The sequence below is a fragment of the Heterocephalus glaber genome, unplaced genomic scaffold (assembly GCF_053883595.1).
Source record: "Heterocephalus glaber isolate CG9 unplaced genomic scaffold, H.glaber_assembly_v1.0 deba00000676, whole genome shotgun sequence".
In the NCBI taxonomy this organism is placed as follows: domain Eukaryota; kingdom Metazoa; phylum Chordata; class Mammalia; order Rodentia; family Bathyergidae; genus Heterocephalus; species Heterocephalus glaber.
Window position 1 is genome coordinate 17,156,992 of NW_028258156.1, and position 24,485 is coordinate 17,181,476.

At 36.7% G+C, this 24,485-nt stretch overlaps 1 protein-coding gene across 6 annotated transcripts in view; it reads right to left on the reverse strand.

Annotated features, from left to right (window-relative positions):
• Positions 1-24,485, reverse strand: part of Znf277 (zinc finger protein 277) — a 125,863-nt gene that overhangs the window by 47,621 nt on the left and 53,757 nt on the right. For 4 of the 6 annotated variants that reach the window (XM_004839626.4, XM_021254175.2, XM_087206715.1 and 1 more), the window contains 3 exons: positions 12,901-13,102; positions 1,531-1,619; positions 1,182-1,264 (listed from right to left, as the gene is read on the reverse strand). In XM_004839626.4, coding sequence (XP_004839683.1) covers positions 1,182-1,264; positions 1,531-1,619; positions 12,901-13,102 — 374 coding nt within the window. The remainder of the gene's footprint in view (positions 1-1,181; positions 1,265-1,530; positions 1,620-12,900; positions 13,103-24,485) is intronic. The other 2 variants (XM_021254173.2, XM_013070303.3) reach the window with 2 other exon arrangements.

The following is a 24,485-nucleotide window of genomic DNA, read 5'->3' on the forward strand; positions in this document are numbered from 1 at the left end:
ATATCAAAAATTGTAGGGCTAGGGCTGGGGATTCAGCTCAGTGGTTCAGCCACCTGCCTCATGAGTGCAAGGTCCTGAGTTCGATCCGCGACACCAAAAAAAAAGGCCTAGGAATGTAGCTTAGGGGCACAGTGCTTTCCTAGCATGTGAAAGGCACTGGGTTTGATTCTTAGTACTAGATTAAAACAATTAGTGCAAACAAACAAAACTCATAAAATATTCGCCACTGCTTTGCAAAGGACACCGTTACAGGGAGATAAGAAAAACCCAGGAAGTCCTGTTACTTCACTGGAATTACTGTTCTGGAAAAACAATTTTTCTTACATGTAACCTAACAATATCATCTTCTCCTTATTGGGAGAAATAAGCTTTTGGATGTTAATAAAATAAAATAAAATATTTAGGGGAGTTTATCAAATTAGGTGATGATGGTGTTACAGGATTTAGGTTTTTGGAGGATATAGTATAAACATTTAAATCACACCTCTTTTCATAATGTTTGCAGTCAAGTCTAATGATACAAGGAAGACTTACAAGAAACTGCTAAACGAAGAGGAAGTCGATCTCAAATTACACAAATTAAGTTGAATACTTAATATAATGGGAAGCTAAATACTTTTAAACAAAATTAATAACTTAAAATCAATTTATGATTAACTTATGGAAATTAAAATTTTCATATCTTTTGTGTGCTATCTCTTCAAAAAACCAACGATCTGACATTTTCAAATTAGTTTGCTTATGGTGAAGGCTGAAAATGAGAATGGCTACCATGCTGATTAGACCATATGCTTAATTCGTAAAGGAGTATAAAAGAAATGCTAGTGTGTAGCACATTGCAGTGAAAAGGAGAAAAAAAGGTTAATCAATTCAACTCAATTTTAGCTGAAAGCATTTTTCCACGACTACTGAACCCTAGCATGTGTCAGGCAGCTAAAATTACACTAAAACGTGCGAGCTCTGTTGTTATTTTAGAGATAATCCAGGAAGCAAATAAAGCCAAAAATTCACTCTGCATTTTTAACATAAAATGCTTTAGTTTTCAATCAAGTACATACTTTTTGGTTTTAAGACCTTTATGGCTTGTCTCCTCTCTTGTGTATGTTTGAGAGTCCATAATAAAAAGTATAAAAAAGTAACAATAACAAAAAACACCAATCACCCTTTAAAACAACACTTACCAGTCTCTGTTTCTGAAGCTCTTCCCTAAGAATTCTATCTTCTGGTAAAACATCACATAATAATAAATAATTTTCTTGTTCTTCTGTTGAGAGATTAGGAAGATAAATGAGAAAATGAATATTTATCATTTTCCAGAAGGATTTATTTTCTAAAATGTGTGTGTTTGTGCATATATATCTGTGCCTAGGTCTATTATGATATATTCTTTTTTAGTTTTATTCAAGTTAGGCAACATAAGCACAATAATGTAAGTTTAGCTATCATGAAAGGGAGAACAATTGCAATTTGAGATAGCAAGATTATTCCTTTGAAACAGGGAAAAGATGTTAGCCGAGACATGTAACTTACCAAATGGAGCTGTGGAATTAATTCTTATCACACTGCAAAAATCTGTGACAGGCTGTTCTGTGAACCTTTTCCTCCAATATAAAATGTACCTTAGAATAACAATTTTAAAAAAGATCATGAGAAGACCATACTACAAACTCTATAACGATTAATTAAGAACATTTAATTATCCCAAAGCAAAAAATCAAATGTTGACTGAAAACTGCTAGAAAATTTGTGAATACAAAGGCAGTGGAGTATTACAGAGATAAGAAATAAATATTTAATGAAATGAAATTGTTCTTAAAGGCATGAAAATGCTTAAACTTTATTATCCCCAAATTCAATAAACATATACAGGAAAGTTAAAATGAATTATTTTAATGTGATAATAAAGCTTTCTGAAATAACATCTAAGTTTGTATTATTTAAAATGTAACAATTAAATAGGCTTATTACAATCCTGCAGTAAAGAGAAAGCTGAGAGGTTATCTTATTTATCAAAAGAACAGGGATCACTAGAATAATGCAGTGAGAAATGAGTCTATACATTCAATATCTATACAACATTTTCAATATCTAAGACAACATTTTTAATGTTCACATTGGGCCTGGACTAAGTCAAATTTAGCCTTTGGAAAAACAGCTGCGCTTACAATTCTAATCTAATGAGAAGAGTTAGAAGGGTACATTTAAAAGCAAATCATAACCCCCACAGACCTGTATATCTGATGAAAAAGGAAGATGAACTGTCATCTTCAACAAGTTGTTCTTTTCAGTTCTCTAACAAGATTGTAATTGGCAATTACAGTCTCATTTATCAAATGGCATAAAGAAGAATGTTTTCTTCATGTGGAAAGAGGAAACAGAAAGGCTGACTCTACATTGACTATTGTGCTATGTAACTGATGGATAAAGACATAAACGTACACCATGGAACCAAAGTTCTATGAATGAGCTGAGACTCAAGAAGATAGGTGAAAATCCTGCTGGGGATTTAGTTCAGAGGCACCGCGCCTGCCTCACAAGCACAAGGTCCTGAATTCAATCCCTGGTACCAAAAAAAAAAAAAAAAATTTAAAAAAAGAAGATAGATGAAGTGCATGGAAAATGTAGGAATTTAGACTTTTAAAGTGGCTTGACATAGCACCTAGCAGTGCTCTGTGTATAGTAGGTACATAATAAATGCTTTAAAGATGTAGAAGAGTATTTGAAGATTCCTGTAAATTTCTCTAAAGTAGCTTCCAATGCCAAATGTTTGGTCTCGTCTTTATTCTTTTTTTTTTTTGGTACTGGGGATTGAACTTGGGACCTTGTGCTTGTGAGGCAGGCGGCAGAACCACTGAGCTAAATCCCCGGCCCTCCTCTTTATTCTTATTTTCCTTTTTCTTAACATTAACTTCCCAATTTGATGTTGCTGTATAGACAGTGGATTGATGTATCAGAAAAACATCTATGCTGGTGAGAGATCTGAGAAATTGAGAACTCTAAGAGGGAGAAGGAAAGGGAGGTAAGGAGGGAGAGAGTCAGAGACAGAATCATGACATGAGCTAATATAAAATATAACTGTGAATGGATGACATCACTGAGTTAAGTACAGAATATAGAAGTAAAAATGTCAATGAATAATGTATAAAAACAGAATCACATGTTTTAGTTCTTTATTCTACCATCGACCTTGCTGGGCAAGAAGAGAACCAGAGAATGGCAATCTTAGGCTCCAGCTTACCCTCAAATACTACAGATGATGCATCATTACTCTATGGCTAACTCACTGAGATGGCTTCCATATAGGCCATCTCAGAAGGAGAAGGCATACTGTATCTATCAAAGCAGACAAAATGGAAATAGGTGTCTACAAAAGGTCAAACACGATTGCCTTGGCCAGCTTCAGCACCTTCCATGTCTCAGTATTCTACACAGCACCTCTCTTTCTCCCCACTAGTTGCTTTTTCTCCCCAGGGGGAAGAAAGGAAAAGGGGAGAAAGAAAAGGAAAGGCTTAGGAGAATAAAAATGTCATTTCCTGACCTTTTCTTATTCTACATTCAGCATCTTTTCTATTACATAGTGATGCAAATAATGAAGAAACAGTAGGATGTGTATTACAGATGTCAGGATTAGAAGACAGATTGTTCTCCCAAATTTAAATACACAGATATCTATTTTCATGACTAATCAAAATCATATATAGCAGAACCAGGCGCCAAGATAGCTGACTTCCAAAGCCATGAGGGCCAAGTCGTCTCTGGACGTTTCTCATGCTTACAATTAGGATATACCAGGGAGAGGTCACCAGTTCTGGCTGACATTCTAAGGACTACCGAGGTGACATCCTCTGAACAAAGGTGACAACAGCAATCAATCCTACATAGCAATAGTTCTATGTTCCTCTGCCTGTCAAAAGGCAACAGTAACTCCTTGAATACACAGGCTGCTAACATCTGAAAAATTTCAGAGTTAGGAAAGAACCTGTGTGAAACAGTATGAAGCAGATGACCAGGTAAGAGTGTGGATCCTAGTGACCAGACTGCTCTCAGAATTATCACTGATTCAGTTTTAAAATGAGTCAATACCACTTTTGTCTGCACAGATCTTATATTAAAAGCACTTTTGCTTTTTTAAATGAAGACTGGGTAAACCCTTATGGCTGATGTTTTAATAGAGGAGCAGGGACATGAATGTGAATTTAAAGCTACTCAATCTTCCTGAAACTCAGTTTATTCACTTGCAAAATGAGTGTCCAAAATTCTGGGTACTTAATAACTGGTAATTATTATAAGGAAAAAATAAAATATTTAGATAAAACCAAAGTGTAAAGAATTTATGTTTATCCAGGGGAATCATGGGTGCCTAAAAGAGCAAAACATTTCACCCTTTAAAAAAGAGTGGGCATGTACTGAGGTGGGAGGGCTCTTTATTGAGACCATGAATTTGAGACCAGCCTGGACAACAGTGAGAGGTGATCAAAAACAAAAAAGCCCCTGAACAAAAACAACAACAAAAAACCAAACCCAAAAAACAGAAGGTAAGATTTCACCAAAACCAGTTATACTAAGTGTCAGAGAGCACACACAGATGGCTAAGGTGGTGACAGGTGCTCACAGGCAGCAAGAGCTACCCGTGACTGAGCCCTTCCTTGCCTAAGGCCACACAGTTACATGTCAGAAATGGTGGAGGGCATGAAGGGAGGGCTAGGAATGGGGAAAAAATAAGAACCAAGATGCATTATATAAAGGTACAATTCCCAATGAGAAATGTAATTGTGTTGTATACCTACAATGTACCAATAAAAGAATTTCATACAAAAAAAAAAAAAAAGAAATGGCACCTGAACTTGGTATCTCTGGCTCTAAAGCCAAACTTGGTTTTAATCTGTACAAGAAGTGCAGAAAAGGGAAGGCATGGACAGGATGGAAATAAAACAAAACAAAACAATCCTAGAATTATAGTTGGAATGGGTATGTGAAGACTTTTTTTTCCCTTCAGAGATCAGAAGGTTCTTTTCATAAGGCAGAAACAGAAATACAGACATGAAGTCTGAAGAGAGAAGGAAGGTGAAGGTTCTCTTTCCTCAAAGTATACAGTCCTGTGCAATGGTTGCCCTCAGTGTGAACGGCTCCGAACTTCCTCCTTAGGACTGAATGTGGCTGATTTGGAATTACTTGCTAGGCAAGAGATGCAAAGTTCTACTCAGAATGACCTGACTCCAACAGTCAACGAGTCTGAGTCTCCAAGGACTTTCATGTTTGGGTACTCTTCTTGATCTTTGAACAGAAGGATCACATCATATACTTAATCTGTACCAGAGTTTACTTCAAGGCGATAGGCACAGGCAAACAACTACTGACATCAACTAATTTAGTATTAAGGGGAAATTTTGTCTAAAAGAACCTCAGCTGTCTTCTTCAAATAGTCAGGGAAGACTTCCCAAGGGACGAAGGAAGAGAAGCTACTGCTGTATGCTTGTAGTCTGGCAATTTTTACATTGGTTAAAACTTATTTTACTACTTCATTAACAAGTAGTCACAAATTTTACAAATGGTGTTTTTCAGATATCATCTTTAGGAATACATCTGAGATGTTTGTTTTCAGGTGCTTTTGAGGGCAGAGAAATAAAGCATGTAATATATTTGTCCAATAGGAACTAAGTTGTCTTCAAATATTTTCCTCCTGACCAAAGTCTGGGTGACAACAGCACTGAAGAAAAAAATCATCTGTTACAGTCACCAGCCATAATTTATCATTTAACTTAAATACAAAAAATTATGCACCATACCATATTGTGGCATAATATACAAATAGGATGCAGTTGTAACATACATTTGACCTACATAAATTTCAATTAAAAAACATTGTAAACACTTAGTAGTACACTTCTTCAGTTTACAGTCAGAATTATAGGGGGTCAATATACACATTTCCTTGTGGTTAGCAGAAGCACTCAGATAAATTGTATTCAAATGATAGTGCAATGACAGCAGATCTCCAATACATGCTTCTTGTGACATTTTTCCCACTCACCAGAACATGTTTCAAAGGGATCGTTTAGTACTTTCATCTTCATTTTTTTCTTTGTCTCTAGTTATTTAAAGCTACAATTGTAGCTACTTAATATACAAAGCTAAAAAAAAATAAATATAGATACATACACACACACACACACACACACACAAAAGGTGCTATGCTATGAAATACTGTAATGCCTACGTGGTGTGAACTCTTTACGGGATGAGTTATCAAAGCATTTCCTAACTTATTCAAAATTCATACGAATTAGTAAGTCATCAGCAAATGCTTTTTTCCTTTCAAAAGAACTTAAAATCATGTCTCACAGAATTGTATAAAAAAATCCTTGTGGCAATATTTTTGCTGCTCAGCCTTCCATAATTGGTATATGTGCTGACAAGTATATAAAGGTTTGAGATACAGTTGTTTAACTGAATGAATGGAACACAATATACAAGGGGGCAAGAATTAAAGAGTTAATGTTTATTTTTCTGGAGCAATTTTATCTACTGAGTAACTATTTTATTTTATTTTATTTTTTCCCCATTAAGTTTATTGGTACATTTTCGGTATAAAATACAGTTACATTCATCATTGGGATCGTGTATCATTACATGAGTCTCTTGGTTCTTATTTTTTTTTTTTCCCCCTTCCCTTGCCCTCCCTTCACCCCCTCCACCCTTCCCTATTTGCAAAGACCTTGTTTCCATTTTTTTCCCTCTTCTCATATTTTTTCCTTTCCCTTTTTTACCTTCCCCTACCCCTCCCAATTACCCTGCTCTTTTAGACTTTTTCTTCCTGTTACACAGTATCAGTTATACATTTTTTAAATTACAATATTAAGATCTAGGAGACATTACCACAGATTTTACAGAATTTAAAAGGATACAGAAAGCATATTACAAAAATCTTTTTTGAAATAAATTTGACAACTTCTAAGATGTATCTTGGAAGACAAATAAATGAAACTAACTCTGGAGGAAATATAAAATTTGAATAGCACCTATTAAAGAAAGTATATTCCTAGCTTGAAAACCTACCTATATGACAACAGCAGGCTCATAAACATTTTAACTGATAAATTATATCACACATTTAAAGCAGAAAAAAGAAGGAACACTTCTCCCCTCATTTTAGGAACTCAACATTGTGCTAATCCTAAAACTGGATAAAGATAATAGAAGAAAAAATATGAACATAGATAGAAATTTGTTTAACAAAACAAACTATTGGAAGTCAGATCTGGCAGGATGTGGAAAGTGTTTTTGTTATAGGGATGGCAGTGTTGGTTCAGCATTGGAAGATCCACCCCCAAAAGCCATCATTTTAACAGAGGAAAGGAAAAAGGCATATGATCCTGTCACTAGTTGGAGAAAAGGTATTGGACTAAATTCTACAGCTGTTCATGGTAAAAGCTATCACGAGACTAGAAGTAGAACAGAACCTTCTTAACAGATTAAAGACATGTACTCCATACTTCCAGCGAGAATGCCTTATATGAATGGAGAAGATACAATGCTTTCTCCTTCAGGTGGGGAACAAGGGCAGATATGCTTACTCTTTATCTGTCCATCAAACTTTGAAACCTAGGCCCCACCAAAATAGTCTGGCAATAAAATGACATAACTAGGATAGGATTGGCACAGCAGAAGCAAAATCTTTATATGTAGATGAAATGATCATCTACAGAGAAAATACTAAGAAATCTCTAGGAGCCCCTAGAACTTGTACACTTGAATTTAGCAGGATTAGAATACACAAGGTATATATAAAAATTCAGATATATGTATACTTGCTATAAATGAAGAATTGGATATTGAAATTTAAAAGTTATGTAGGAGTACAAAGGACCCAGAAAAGCCAAAAACAAAAACAAAAAGAAAAACAAAAACAGTGTTGGAAGACGTTTAGTACCTAATTTTAAGACTTCTTCTAAAGCTACAGTAATCAAGGCAGTGTTGGTGTAAGGAAAGACATATAGATCACTGGAATAAAACAGAGAATCTAGAACTAGAACCACACATATATGGTCCACTGAATTTTGAAAGATTATTTAACATTAGCATTTTATAGAATATAAACTCGATTCAAGAGCCGAGGAAGAGATAGAGTCTTCAGCAAATGGCACTAGAATACCTGGTATCTGAATATAAAAAATTAACTTCAACCTTTTATTTCCATACATGAAAATAACTTGAAGGGATCTATGAACCTAAATAAGAAAGCCTAAAAGTATAAAACTTTAAGAAGAAATTATAAGGGAAAATATTTATGAATTCAGGGTAGGCAAGAACTACCTAGGATACAAAAAACATGATGCATAAAAGAAAAAAACTGATAAATGAGATTCCATCAAAATTTAGAACTTTAAATGACATCATTAAAATGAAAAGTAGTCCTTAAACAGATCATATTTACAATGCATATAACCTATGACCAGAATATATAAAGAATTCTTAGAGCTCATTAATAGACAACCCAATTAAAATGTAGACATAAGAAGATGATAAATAGCTAGTATAGCACAAGGAACGGTGTGCAACTCTAGAATCAGAAAAATACTAATCAGTACGATAACAAGATTGAATTATACATTCATTAGGGAGATGAGGTTAAAAGTTTTAAAAGCCTTGTCATGACTTTCTTTTTGTTGGATTCTCCCCCTTTGCATTTAATTTGTCACGCCCAATGGATTCATTCTGCTGGGTTTCCTGGGGTTGTGATCCTCATTGTCTTTTCCTAGGGTACTGTCTAAAATTTTTTGGAGTGCCGGTTTGATATTCATGAAGTTCCTGAGGTGCTCTTTATCATGAAAGAATCTTATTTCTCCATCAATTTTGAAAGATAGTTTTGCAGGGCACATCAGTCTGGGTTGGAGGCTGTTTTCCCTTAGGGCTGGAAATACATCACTCCAAGCTCTTCCTGCCTTGAGGGTTTGCATTGAGAAGTCTGCTGTGATTCTGATGGGCTTTCCTTTGTATGGGATTGGTTTCTTTTCTCTAACTGCTTGTAGAACTTTGTTCTTCTGTTGGATTTCTGGAATCCTAACTATTATATGCCTATGTGTAGATTTTCTTTGATCAAGGCTAGCTGGAATCCTATATGCCTCACTTATCTGTATGTCAAGTTCTTTTCCCCTCCTTGGGAAGTTTTCTGCCATCACTTCTGTGAACAGTTTTTTTAATGTCATCTGCACTCTCTCCTCTTTCTTCATTGACTCCAGTCAGTCTTAGGTTATTCTTCTTTGCATTGTCTAGCAGCTGCTGGATTGATTTCTTGTGTTCCCTTACAATTTTAAAGCAATTTTTCTTTTCCTCCTCACTAATTGCAATCTTATCTTCTGTATGCGAAATTCTATCCTCACATCGGTTCATTCTGCTGTGCAGACTTTTGATGGAGTTTTTAATCTCTTGGAACTCTGTTTGTATCTGTTTTATGGATTCCATTTGTTTCCTATGTTGGGATTCCATCATGTTCCTCAGATCCTCTATTTTTTTATCTGTGTCCTCTCTAAATTTATTAATCATGTCTTGCACCATGAGCAAAACCTTTGCTGTTATCTGAGTAATTATTTCTGATTTCATTTTTCCCAGATCCTCTTTTGTTGCCAGTTCAGAGAGTCCAGGTGGTTGAGTATCAGATTGTTCCATCTTGTTTCCCTTTGGGGTTGCTGTAGGTGATCTGGAACCCTGGTTTTGAGGCTTGTTTATGTGTTTTCTCATTTCCACGGGGCAGGGGGTGCTTCTGGCGCCCACGCGGCTCACCGTCTCTGCCCTAGGAGCTTGGGATGGCAGCAGGGGAGCTTCCTTCTGGGTTCTGGGACTGGCTCAGCTTCTCTGCCCTAGGAGCTTGGGATGGCAGCGGGGGAGCTTCCTTGTGGGTGCTGGGACCGGCTGAGCTTCTCTGCCCTAGGAGCCTGGGATGGAGGCCGGTTGAGTAACTATTTTAAATGGGCTTAAAGGGAAAAGTTTTTAGTTGAGATTTTATTTCCTCTTCCCCAGGAAGTTAATTGTTACTTTGCTTCAATAAATGTTAACTATATTTAATATGAAAATTTACAGCTTACTTCTTAAAGCACAAAGTAGGTCTATCTCTTATCTATTTATCTTTATTACTTATACTCTGAAAGAAAAACACACTCAAGTAACTTATTCAAGCCAACTAACTTCTCACTAACACTTCTTTCCTGAAGTGAGGAATAAGTCACATAACACTGACAGGTCCTAATTTAACTCAGATCACAATTAATACTTGTTTTGGAGAGGAATTTTTAGTTTTATTACATAGTGAGAGGTAATTATTTTAAGGAGATATGATAGAATAAAACATTTTAAAGCAACAGAGTTCACGCAGATACAGTTCTGGTCAATTTGCATTCATTTCCATTTTACTCCTTGACAGGGAAAATTTTATATAATTAGGATGACAGCTGACAAGTACGATCTAGGTCAGATTTAAAATGCATGTTAACTACACACTTTGAAAGCACTTACATCAGATATGTATCTTTTTAATTAAAAAGCATCCATTTTATTGTGTAACTGTATTTTGGGAGTGATTGATCCCCACATTTAATTGATTCCTAAGCCCTGAGGCCTAGTAAGTAATTTGACTGTCCTGCCCACATATGGAAGTTAGATTAATATTAATGATAAATATAGAGAGATTGATCAGCACAGATACACCTACTTAAGTATCACAACACAAAGAAAAAATAGAAATTCTGATTCAGGAGTTCTTTAGATTTTAAGGGCAGAAGAGAAAGAAGTCTTAATACTTTTCAATTATCACTAGGAAATACTTGTTACTTATCTTCATGTTATATTCATTCCAAGAAGTAGAAAGTGGAATCTTCTTGAAGTTTTGATTTTAATGCTCTAATGGTAATGCTGTTGAGGATCTTTTCATGTGCTTTTCACATTTACATGATGAGAGAGTAAAAGAATAGTTTTACAACAAGGAAAAATTGGGTATATAAGACTTACTCATTTAATTGTCCTATCAATGGTTATTTGGTTAGAATTGGAAGATGTTTAGCCTAAGAAGTGTCTAAGACAAAATTAAAAGATTTGACTACTTATTGTACCGAGGTATCATACATGAGAAAGCTCCTAAAATACTTTTTTTTCCTTCCTTTTTTTGGTACCGGGGATCGAACTTGGGTCCTTGCGCTTGCGCAGGCGGCGGCAAAACCACTGAGCTATATCTCCGGGCCTCCTAAAATACTTTTTAAGAACATACATGTGTGCTCATGCGCACACACTTTAAGTAAAAACATAATGTATAAGGCACACAGTGTGCCTCCTTTCAAAGTATGCAAGGAATTAATTTATCAATTGGTGATGTATACCATTCATATAACTCTCCTCTCTTGCTCTGTTCTACCTTTGCTTCCTGGCCATGCAGCACCACAATTTACTCAAAAATAGCAATGCTAAGTGGATAAAAGGGGCCATACGTGTACAGAAGGCAGAGCACAGATACTCATTATTGGTGCTAGACAGCTGGGGAGAGCATGAAGGACAGCGACCGGCATAAATGCCCATTGAAAACTCATGCTACAGCTGTAGAAAACTAAAATTCAAATATATCTTTAGTAGTACAAATATAAAACAAATTTGTACTTTCATTTATCATGTATACACCATGTCACAGACACTAGCAGAAGTTTCATTTACTGTTTTATATACACTATTCAACAACATTATGAAGGCTCCTGTTTCTCATTTTATAAATAAAGGAATGATGCTTAGATTACACAGCTTAGTAGAAGTCATAAGGTTGGAAAGTTCTGAAGCCTGACTTAAACTATAAGCCTGCTTGGTTTCATAGCTCATTATTCATAATACAGTCTGATGCTTTGTAATACCCAACATAAGAAAGAAGATTAAAAAAAAAACAAGAAAGAAAGAAGATGCTTGCTTGGAATGATATATGTGATCTAAGATATAGAGTTAGATGCAGGGATATAACAAGTCTGGGCTCCTCTAATATTTGTGTGTGTGTGTGAAATAAGGATAAAATAACTCAAAATGGGACTTTACCAGATATGCCAAGTTGTATGCTTTCAGTAACTGCCATGATGTTACCTCTATGGGAAAGTTTTAAGTAATGGTGATGTGAACATAACTACTTTACTACAGCTGCTATAAGAAGGTATTTTTCTTGGACAGTTACTTCCAGAAATTATCAAATAAGGAAAAGGGAAAAATTCCCTATATTACTTACCTGGTGGCATGGCTTATGCTAGGGTCAGGTTCCATACAAACAGAACATTTCATACTTGCTCTCCATACATTCATCTTCTCTCTGCTTTTTCATCTTCCTCACTCTCTTCCTCTCAGTACCCCAGTCACCAATGTCCTTCAATAGCTGTCTACTCCTGTACCTCTTTGGTTTGTTGTGTCATCCCCTCAACCCTGGTTTTTCATCCTTATCACAGAACTGAAACTGAGATTTCTTTGGATAAGATCCTCTTGGTGCATGCAAAAGGCTCCAAGGATCCCTGCTTGCAAACACTACCAAATCATTACTGGGCGCTCTGGAAGGACCCACTCAGTTAGAGAATGCCTGTAGCCTAAAACATGAAAGGAACATAAATCTGAGAGACAGTGCCAACAGTCTCAGGGACTATGCTAAAGGAAATATTATCTGCTCTTTGGAAAGTGATGAGTTTACAGCATTTGTAGGACATTCACTAGTATCTCATATCCTCAATACAGTTTACATACTCAAGAAAAAATGAAATTAAAATTAAAAAGTCTAAGAAGAAACATGAAAAATACAAATTTTCATATTTGTACAGAAATTACTTTATATATTGCTTATGCCATTCTTCTAATGAATAATGAAAGATGTTCTTTGTTAACAAAATTAAAATTTACCTCTGGAAATCAGCAACCAACTTAACATCAGCAATGACAATCTTATGCTCAATAATCATGTGCTTCAGAAGTTTGTCTCGTTCAGCCACAGGAAAATGTTCTTCACAGAAAATACAAGGCACAGATGGAGAACCTACTGAAGTGGTGGAGCCACCTGGACTTTCTGGCAGGGAGAGCGGCTCTAGGATACAATCCTTACTGTCTGGGAGAGAGAGAAAAAAGCTGAAACCAACTCTTTCGATCTTTAGATGGATGATTTCTTACCTCTTGTATCAGAAGGATACTGAAGATATTTATATATCCACCGAACGAAAAATACATAGTCCCCAGGAATACTTTATTACAATTTTAAATGCTTCTGCAACCCAGGGGGAGGGGATATCGCTAAGTAGCTCAAACTCCCCATAAGCTTATTTGAATGGGGGAAGCCCATTTGTCTGGGCATCTGTTCAAACCTTTTTTGTGGATATTAGCCAATGGCAGCAGTTTTTTGGGGGGAACTTGCTTGAGAAAAGCCAGCAACATGTTGGGTTAGGGTTCTAAGCTCCAGCTGTGGCAGTCATAATAAAAAGATGAGAGGTCAGTCTTTTAAGCTGCTTTCTGTTATACCTGCAAATGCTTTCCTAGTTTTGATTTGTCATATACAGAGAAGATGTATTTGGTATCTACGCTGAAAGACCTTTTTACGCCTACCATGACTAACACCATCACTGTGTGGTTATTTTGCACCAGGCATTGTTTTTTTTTGTTTTTTGTTTTTTTTGGTACCGGGGATCGAACTCGGGTCTTTGTACTTGCGCATCAGGCGGCAAAACCACTGAGCTAAATCCTCGGCCCTGCACCAATCATTGTTGAGCACTTTACATATACAGTATTAACTTAACCCTCACAATAACCCTAACAAAGGAGATTCCATTTTGATCCCTATTTTATAAATCAGGGAACTGAGAGGTGAGAAGCTAAGTGACCTGTGCTAGTGGTGGAGTACTGAGTGGTGGAGAAAGAATTTGAATCCAAGCAGTCTGGCTTAAGCATTAAACTTTTAACATATAAATAATATTAAAGAGCTTAGATTTTTTTCCTATTGGAAGTAGTCATTCCTGTTTTAAACTGCTACAAGGAGAATGGGCTAGAAAGAGGCAAGTTTCAAGATGGAGAGAATATCTGGGAGACTACTGCAGATGTCCACATCAGAGGGCTCATTCCAGGTAGAAATTAGTAGTGGTTGGAGGGGTGGGGAAGAGACAGATAAGAAAACACAGAAATTAAACTGACAATTCATAATTACTGACTGGCCACTGGGAGTGAAGAAAGGGGAGAAGAACAGGGAGTGCTTCTGGCTGGGAGGGCTACAGAAATAGGCGTGCCAAGTTGACCTGGGATTACACAGAGAGCGGTTTGGCTTTATGAATGGGAAGAACCCACTGAGCATGTTTTAGATGTGTTCAACTGATCTGCCCAGAAGTTACATATTCCTCTTACTGCTGGCAGATAAAGGTAGTAGAGCCTGGGGTCTCATGAGAAACATTTGTGCTATTTTGTACTATGTTCTTTGGCAGGTTCTTCTCTTCCAGGTTCTCTTGTGGCTTGACCCACTCATCTCTCCAGGCCCAACATGAGCAAGAATCTCTGCTGTAATTAACTAATTATATACAGATCTCTACCACTAGGCTACTCTATGAACACATGGTCAAGACGTTCTTTATCTTCATATGTCTCATGCACACTGGCTAGAACAAAGCTGCTAATTAATAAATGTTTGTTATGAAACAAAGATATGGAAAAAAAAAAAAAGAATGAACCAGAGGTACTTTCAACAAGAGTTCTAAGATTATAGTTTCTAGGAGAGTCCTGTTTCAGGCAGCACCTGTACTTGACTTTAGGAAATTACTTCTTTTTGGAATTTAGGGTAGTGCTAGATCTTTAGTAATGTAGGCCTTGATATAGCAGGCCCACTGGTAATTAATACTGATATAAAATTGTACTGAATTATCAGATGACAGTATCATTGAGTGTAACACAGGTATGTTATATTTTGTTAGGAATTTTAAAATTCCATTTCTAAGAATAGTGTTCTGTGAACAAAGAACAAGTGGCATCTGCAATGCAGAGTAAGTTATATGATTCCACCAGAGGAATACTCTCTAGATAGTTTAGTACATAGCCATGGTTTCCAAATCTGAGTTTCATCATCTGGATGTGTGTGTGTGTGTGTGTGTGTGTGTGTGTGTGTCTGTGTACATGCATGTGTGCTGCAGATTGAACTCAGGGTCTTGTGGAATGGAGATCTTTCTAAAAATGCTGATATTTTAGGACCTTACTTTAGATGGTGGGAAATGCAATTTTTATCAAGTGGCGGCAGTGTAAAGATCAGACTTAATAATGGCATTCCTACATGGCTACTTGGGAATCAACTGTTTGGAGAACAATCAATCACATGCTGACTGTGAACATCACGATCAAGGAGGTTAGTATGGTCACTTAAACTCATGGAAAAGGCCATGAAATTAGCTGACAAGGCCTGTGGCAAAGCTTACTTGACAGTCTATTCTGCCCTACAGCATGTTCCCAAAATGCTACATGTTGGATCAGCAGATATAACTCATTCATATCTGTCTAACACATTGCTCATTTCCAGCTGTCACTATGTCTATATAGTTAAAAGAAAATAGATAGGGCCGGGGATTTAGCTCAGTGGTTCTGCTGCCTGCCTCGCAAGCACAAGGTCTGGAGTTTGATCACCAGCACCAAAAAAAAAAAAAAAAAAAGAAAAAGACAATGGACAGAGAAATATATAATGCTTTACTTCCAAGACTTTGAACTCTAAAAGGCAAAAGGAAATAAATCACATCTAAATTCTTTCAGCAAAAAGGCATCTTGGAAATTCTGCTTTGGCCCAAAATCCACTGCACATATGTGTTACAAATTAACAACAACAAATCATCTGCTTTAGTTCTCACTTTGAATAGCAACTTGCTCAAACGAACTATAAAAAAATAACATCCCAAGGAAGCAGAGTTTTTGAGGAGATCCTATGCTGATTATTAACAATTTTATTGACTCTAGGATTATTGCAGGAGAGTGTTTCTCAAAGTTTAAGGTGCACATGAGTCACGTGGCAATTTTGTGAAAACACAGATTCTGATTCAGCAGGTGTGGTGGTTGTGGAAACGAGACATTCCCATCTCCTGCTGCTATGAGCATAACAGACAAGAGCGACTAAGGTGCAGTGCTCTGAAATCCCATCTGCACTAGAGCCTCCAACAGGCTGCTGCATCAGTGACAAGGGATTAACATTCAACATACATAAGATACTCAGACAAGTAATAACAAAATAAGAAATAACCAGTTTAAAAATTAGCCAAAAGGATTTGAATAGCATTTCTTCAAAGAAGATACAGGAATGGCCAACAGGTATATAAGGAAGTACTCAACATCATTAGGCAAATGGAAATCAAAATCACAATGACATATCATCTTATACTTGCTAAGACGACCAAGTAAAAAAAAAAAAAGAAATGTTGATGAGGATGTGGAGACTGGAACCCTGTGCTTTCTGGTATTTATTCTTCCAAAAACAGTACAGAGGGTCCTCAAAATATAAAAACAAAACTATTTTTTGCAGTGTTTGAGACTGAACCCAAGGTCTTTTACTGAGCTACATCTCCAGCCCTCAACCCTTTTCAAATTTTGAGACAAGGTCTCGCTAAATTGGTAAACTGCCTAGGCTGAGTTTGAACTGGTACTCCTCCTGCCCCAGCCTCCCACAGAGCTGAGATAACAAATGTTCACCACATCCAGCTTTAAACTGGAACTATCATAGATCCAACCATCTTACCTCTAGTTATTTATCCAAAAGAAGAAAACAAAGGACCTCACAGAGGTATCTGCACTCTTATGTTCACAGAAGCATTACAATAACCATAAAGTATTAACAACAAAAGAATGGATAAAGGAAATATGATCTGTAAGCACAATAAATACTATTCAGCCTTAAAAAAGAAGAAAACCATGTCATAAGGCTATGATGTAGATGAACCTTAGGGGTCTTTAAATTTGTGAAATAAGTCAGTGACAGGAGACTAAATACCAAATGACGACTTGTATGTGGGATCTACAGCAGTCAGATGAGCTGGAGCAGAAGGCAGAATGGTGGGTGCCAGGCCTGAGGAGAAAGTGAAGGAGGGGCCACTGTGCGGTAGGTGGAGCTTCAGCTAGGCAAGGAGGACACGCACTGGAGAACTGCTGTACAGCAATGTACACACAGTTAAGACGGCTGGACATTCAGACATTTGTTAGGGAGGACACTTCATTTAATGTGTTTTCAAATCACAATTTTAGGAAAAGGGAGAGGAAAGAGCTGGGTGACTGAAGTCAAGGCTGGAGGAATCCTGATCCCGTTAACGCCTGCTGACCAATCAGGAACAAGTTACTTTCCATCTCTTAGCCTGTTTTCACAACATAAAATGAATTAATCAGAATTCCTCCTGAAAGAGTTGTCATAAGGTTGAAATGAAGAAATGAATTTAAAGCAAATGAGACCCAAACACAGAAGCTCAATAAAAGCCTGGCTCCTACTACTAGGGCCCATAACGAGGATGGCTGATGTTTGAGGGTGAACAGAGATGGTATCTTCTGCACTGATGTGGACTAGAAACTCCTGTGAATTAATGAGAAGTACACATTTCAAAGGCCTAACAGATTTAAAGAATTAAATCACATGAGAGTAGAGCCTAGACTTCTACACTTGATCTTAGCCAAAAGGCCGAGAAGCCATGAGCCTAGACTTCTAAAAAAGACTAAGCCCATTTGCCAACTGGGTATTTATTTACTTTTAAGTCCTGATTATACTACTGAATTTCAAAAGCTTTTGCATTCTCTTGATTGTTATTTGTGTAACAGTAACAGATGAAAGAGAAAACACAATACATTTGATCTAGAGATAAGGAAAATCGAATTTACATTGATAACCTCAGTTTTCTGACCATAAGAGATGGGCTCCACTCACACTACAGGAAAGGGCTGGAATACATGCGGAAAAGATTTAGAACTGCCACTATGGAGAATGGCAATGCAGTTGGTATACAAGATACAACCCAAATGATTATAAAAGTCCTGAAAGCCTAGCTCACGTTAGCTGGCTGTCTTACTTCTATATTTATATTTTAACAACATACTTATATTACGTGCCTAAAAGGGACTGACTTCCGTACAACATATGTTATATGTTCTGGGTTTTCAAATTATGGAGCAAACACATAGACATAAATACACAGAATGAGAAGATTTCGGAATAGAATATTTTAGAACCATCTGACCATCCAAAAGAACCTTCTGTGATGAAGAAAATGTTCTACAACTGCTCTGTCCAATAATGGTAGCTATTAGCCACAGGTAGCTACAAAGCACTTAAAATGTGGACCGTGAAAGTGGGGAACAAAATTTCAACATTATTTAATTTAAATACCCACAAGTGGCTAATTATCAGATCAGAGAGGAAAGATCTAATTGGTACAGATGTTCTTATCCAGGGGTGTACAGGCACTTAGGTGATTCACAAACTCTGGGGTATGTGCAGCTCGCTGTGAAACTGTACTCAACATTAAGTGTATGTGGAATTTTCTAGGAAGGTCTTTTGGCTTCACAAATTCTTAAACAGTTTAGGGAATCCCAAAAAGCTTAAAAAAATCACGAATCAGGGCCAGGGATTTAGCTCAGTGGTTTTGCCACCTGCTGCACAAGTGCAAGGAGCCGAGTTTGATCCCTGGTACCAAAAAAAAAATTATATTGTCTTTTTAAAAATTATGCAATGTCCCTGTTTATTCAAGTATAGTGCCATATTTTCAATTTGTCTTCACTTGTATTAAAATTTGTTTCTTATAGAAATACCATTGTTTGGGCTGGGGATTTAGCTCAGTGATTTCGCCGCCTGCTGCGCAAGCGCAAGGACCTGAGTTCGATCCCCGGTACCAATAAAAAAAAAAAATCATGAATCTTGTTACCTATACATATTTTCCTACCATTTGCGCTACTATTTTTATTTATGATGTGTGACTAGTGTCATCCTGGGATTCCAAGCAACCACACGTTAGTAAAATAACCACTATTCTGAAGTAGACTTCAAATGGTTTCACCTTATAGCCAGGGAAGGAGACAGATAGATATGCAATAATTATATATGAACCTACAGACATGACTCTGGTAAAACTATATTTTTAATCTGGTATCACAATCCCTGAAATTATCACCATTAAAGTTAACCCTCTGCACTGTTTCTGGATGTAAAATGTTAGCTTATTAAACTGTATAAATACAGCAATTCATGAACATAAATCACTATAATTAGTTTTCTATAATTTACCTTAACAGGAAGAATTCCTTACCCAATGGGGGTATTCTGGACAGCCTCTAAAAGGGCCAGATTATTGCATCTGTCTACAATAAAGATTTACTTTAAAAAGTCAATATGCTTTTCCATGTAGAATAGGTAAATACAATGCTTTTACTCCCTAAAGATTTGCCTGTTTATGTTCTCATTCTGTTTTAGGTGTGAAGCTCTGAACCATCTTTTAGTACCTAGTCATTTCTAGTGAAGCAGACTTGTTTGGTTTATATGCAAGGAAGCGTTAGGAATAACAAAGATGGGTCAGGGAAAAGTTGGGTGACATGTGAAAATTATATTAGTGTAACAGTAAAGCTATTAACGTGTCTAACCTTTCCAGATATGCCAACACATTTCTTTCTTACACATCCCACCAAACGCTTTCCATCCATCAAATGTGGCAGGATGGCTGTGAAGTTAGATATCTGTAGATCATCTTGTCTGGAAAATTCTCCTTGAGCTTAAGTGATACTTAAAAATATGCACTTAGAAGCAAATCATTTCAGTAGACTAGAAGTGAACTTCTTTGTAGAAATAGTTTGATTTTCCCATCCATGTCATCGGTTTCATTTTTTGACTACAGATTACCTACCTTTCTGGTTTATATGATGCCTTCTTACTTTCATTCACTTTATACAGAGGAATCAGTCCTGTCTACTATAATAATGCAAAAGTAACAATTACGTAGAAGCAGCAGCTGTTTGAAATGTTATAAACCTATGACATTTTAGAAGGAAATAAAACCTAGAAAGACAATAAATGAACAAAAACAAATCCTTCCTTAGTAAAAGGATAAATAATTGATTTATTTATAGATTTAAACTAGACAAGATTTCTACTGTTAAAATATGTCTAAGACATACACAGTAAGCACATTCAGTTCCCTAGAAATATTTTCTCTAATGCTTACTGTCAATGGGAGATTTAGACTCTGAGGCGATGAAGGACCATATTCTATATGATTAAATATTCTCTCATATCAAAGAAATTTCCTCTACTGCTTCTACTCTACACTTTTAAAAATACCTCACACCAGAGAAACTCAAAGTGTAAATGAGGATGAAAATGTATAATTGATAATGTGAAATAGGAAGAAAAGGCCTAAATGGGGTAGGGGAAGTGGGAGGGGTAGGGGAAAGGAAAGAAGGGAAAGGAAAAAATATGAGAAGGGGAAAAAATGGAAACAAAGTCTTTGTAAATAGGGAGGAGTGGAGGGGGTGAAGTGAGGGCAGGGAATGGGGAAAAAATAAGAACCAAGATACTCATGGAAAGGTACAAGTTCCCACTGACGAGTGTAACTGTATTGTATACCTAAAATGTACCAATAAACTTAATGGAAAAAAACATACCTCACACCAGGCAAGGTGGCACATGCCTGTAATCTCAGCACTTGGGAGGCTGAGGGAAAGAGGATCATCATAAATTTGAGGCCAGCCTAGGTTACATAGTGAGTTCAAGGCCAGCTTAGAATAAATAGCAAGACCTTGTCTCAAAAAACAAATAAAAGATACCTCAGAGCATTTCAAATAAGACTATGATGAATTATTATTTTGATGGGGCTAGAACTAGAGATTCTGGGGCTCTAAGTGGAATGCAAGGCTGGATATGTATTTCATTCTGAGAAGTAATGGATACTATTGGGAACTAAGTCCTCAACTTTACCTCCCTTTTATCAGTAGAATGCAGAATTATTTTCCAATAGTTGGGCTGGAAATAAATTTAAAAAGGCATTAAAATCTTAACCCCAGTTAATGGTGAATTTAATTAATCAGAATAACTTAATTGCCACTAATGCTGAGGATCTCAACAGTGGGATAACAAAACGGGACAGTAACAAAAGATACCAACAAACCAAGAATTTCAGGCAAGAATGGGAAAACAAAGTGACTGCTCTTATCTACTCAATTCTACAGGAGAAAAGACACAAAGGAAGAGGGGGTAAACTCTGATTCAGAAATATGATTGGTTATTGGCCTGCTTTAGACTTTCATTCTCTCCTCGCCTCTTCTCTCTTTTCTTTTTCTGCAATACTGGCAATTGAACCCAAGGTCTCTGAAGTGAGCTACATCCCCAGACCTTTTAAAATTTTTTATTTTGAGACAGAGTCTCATTAAGGGACTATGTTGCCCAGGCTGGGCTTGAAACTGTGATCTGTCTGCCTCATCACAGTGCTAGGATTACAAGCATGCGCCACTAGGCCTGGTTTATGCTTTCTAATGAGTGGAGCCCAGTGGAAATTTTATACTACATCCACAGAGGTTAAGTTTAACCTAACTTAATATTATTTGATTTGACAGGGAATTACTTTAGAATTAGTAGTCTAGTCAGTATTTTAATAAAATGGGTTGGCAGCTAGTAAAATTATAAATTACCTATCTGATGTTCCCTAGTAAGTAGAATTAGCATTTTTTGAAATCATCAATTTCTCAATTGTGGGACTAATAGTCTCTATTGACAAAATCAGATAGTTATGTCATTTTAATTTTAGTGCTGATATTTCAATTCATATGAATTTTTCAGTAAAATAAAGAAGTTTTTATGGAACAGGTAAAGAATGATTTTGGGGGAGGGCACACAAAAAAACCCATGGTACTAAATAATACTTTCAAAAGTACCACATATACCTGGGCTTGATGGTGCAGGCCTGTAATTCTAGCACCCTGGGAGGCTGAGGCAGGAGGACTGCAAGTTCAGGCCTAGGCTGGGCAACTCAGAAACTTAAGTGAGACCTAGGGTTATGGTTTCTATCTAGAAGTCCTCCCAAAGCCTCATGCCATGTATCATAGGCGGGGCTTTTGGAAGGTGACTGGATAATGGGAACATTAGAGCTGAGTCGCTATTAGGTCGACGAGGGGGGTCACTGTGCCTGGACCTGGATGGGTTTATCTGGCTCCTGGCTGGCTCCTTCCTGGCTCCTCCCCTGCTGCTCTCTCTTCCTAGTGGCTATGAGGTAAGCAGCTTTTTCTCCACTATGCCATGCCCCCTCTGCCGTAGAGCCAGCCAACTATGGACTGAAATCTCTACAAGCTGAAAGCCAAAATAAACCTCTCCTCTTTAAGTTGTGCATGTTGGATATTGTGTCTTGGAGGCTGGAGAAGTGACTAAGACACCTATCCCAAAATAAAAAAGTGAGCTGCTCATGCAGCTCAGCGAGAAGGCCCTGGGTTCGGTTTGTAGCTCCCCTCCCAAACAGATAACTACTGATTTCACTTCTTGTTTTAGAATATTTGAGTTTTTCAAACTCATACATATATATGTGAAATATTACTATATTATATATATGTGAAATATTAATTAGTTCCTTGAAAAAATTAGGTTTTGTGTATTTAGTGGAAGATATTTTGTTTTTGTGGACGACACTACAAATGTATTTTTCACTTTGGTTTATATCCTAAACATATCCATAATTTAGAATACTGCCAAGTAGTGCTTTCAAGTCATCATCTATGCCAAATGGATTTTTCACTTTAAAAAAAGTCACAGAATATATTCTCTGCTCTTCTGGCAAATAATTTTAGCCATCTGAAATAGAAAATTCTAAAATTTAAAAAAGTTTGAGCCAATTTCTTTTTGATCAATTGGTGAGCTATTAAAGTTAGCAATTAGTGATCTAGTCTAACATTTTTAGAAGATAGTTTTTCATTAATACCTTGGAGTGTGGTGATGTTAGTATTTACCAGACTATGCAACATTGGGTGAGCTGGCTGAGACTCCATCCTAAGGAGCTGAACCGTTAAAATAGTATTTATTCTTCCTAAGTGCTTTCTCACAGCAGGTTAGTAAAAGTGATGCTTCTGCTGTGAGTGTCCAACCCTTTTGTTTGCTTGGGCCACACGGACCACAAAGGATAGTTTTAGGCTGCATATAAAATATAGTTAATGTGTAAGTAACAAAACTTTATTTTAAATATATATTTTATTATAACATTAAAAAGGAAGGCAACATAAACATAAAACAAGTGGGATATTTATTTGACCTTGTTTTGATGAAACAAATCTATCAATGTCCCCTTCCATGGAAGTGGTTGCCCGAGTTTAACAATCACATAAAAAGAAATCTTACATGTCTGCTTACAAAGAAGCATGTCTTCACCAGCATATAAACGCACAAAGGAGGGCAAAACACAATTATCAATAACTGCCGTGTTTCACTCAGCAAGTTGCACAAGCACATGTAACATCTGATTCAAGCGGCTTGTGTCTGACTGTGTGATGGGCACAGGATGTGGAGCTGGCACTACACCGAGCCCTCCCCTACACAGTATTCCATTGTTGCCTAGCGCTCCAGCACTGTACAACTGAGTCATGAAAAATATCACTAAAAATCACTAATAATGGTAAATATTTATGATTTTATGGGGCCATGTCTAGGGCCACACAGAGCTTGAGGATAAAAAGTTAATAAATTGTCTCAAGTCTTGGTATTAAAGAGAAGCTTTACTAAAATTAGGCAAAATGTTAGCTGATTTCTATTGTATAACAACATGTTTATGAATCTGTTTCTCTATCCCTAGGAAGAAATTCTCCTTGCCCATTTTCAGGCTAAAGCAGTGGTAGATACTATGGAGGAAATGAAAAAAAGTAGAGCTCGATTCCGGAAGGAATTAATTAATGTGGACTGAGAATTCAAATCTTTTTCATCTAACACAATCTAACACAATCTAGGATGTCAGAAGCACCAAAAGAAAGTAAGAACAAAGTAAAATTTTTTTTGTTTTTGGTACCAGGGATCAAACTCGGGACCTTGCGCTTGTGAGGCAGGCGGCAGAACCACTGAGCTAAATCCCCGGCCCACAAAGTACAATTTTAAGACAGTTCAGATCCAGGATAGTAAAATATCAACCCACAGAATTGCTTTCTTCAATCCTACTCATAGGCTGGCCTGCTAGAGCAGATGGTTTGGCCTTTTTTAAGGCATTTAACAAACTTTTTTCTCCAAGTTACTTGTTCCTGCTACCATTTGGGCTGTGAGCAGTCTTTTAAAGTGTCTGTCAAACACCTGAGATTCAGTCATGTTCAGAACAGTTTACAACTACAATTCTTCAATTTATTCATCTATCGAAAATGACTGTCTTTAGCGAAGTCTAATATAAATTCTTGCTTCACGATACATAATCTACAAATTTAGTATCATAAATCTTATCTCCATGATAACATAATCTTCTGAAAATACCTGACCAGTATCAGAAAAATTACATCTAAGA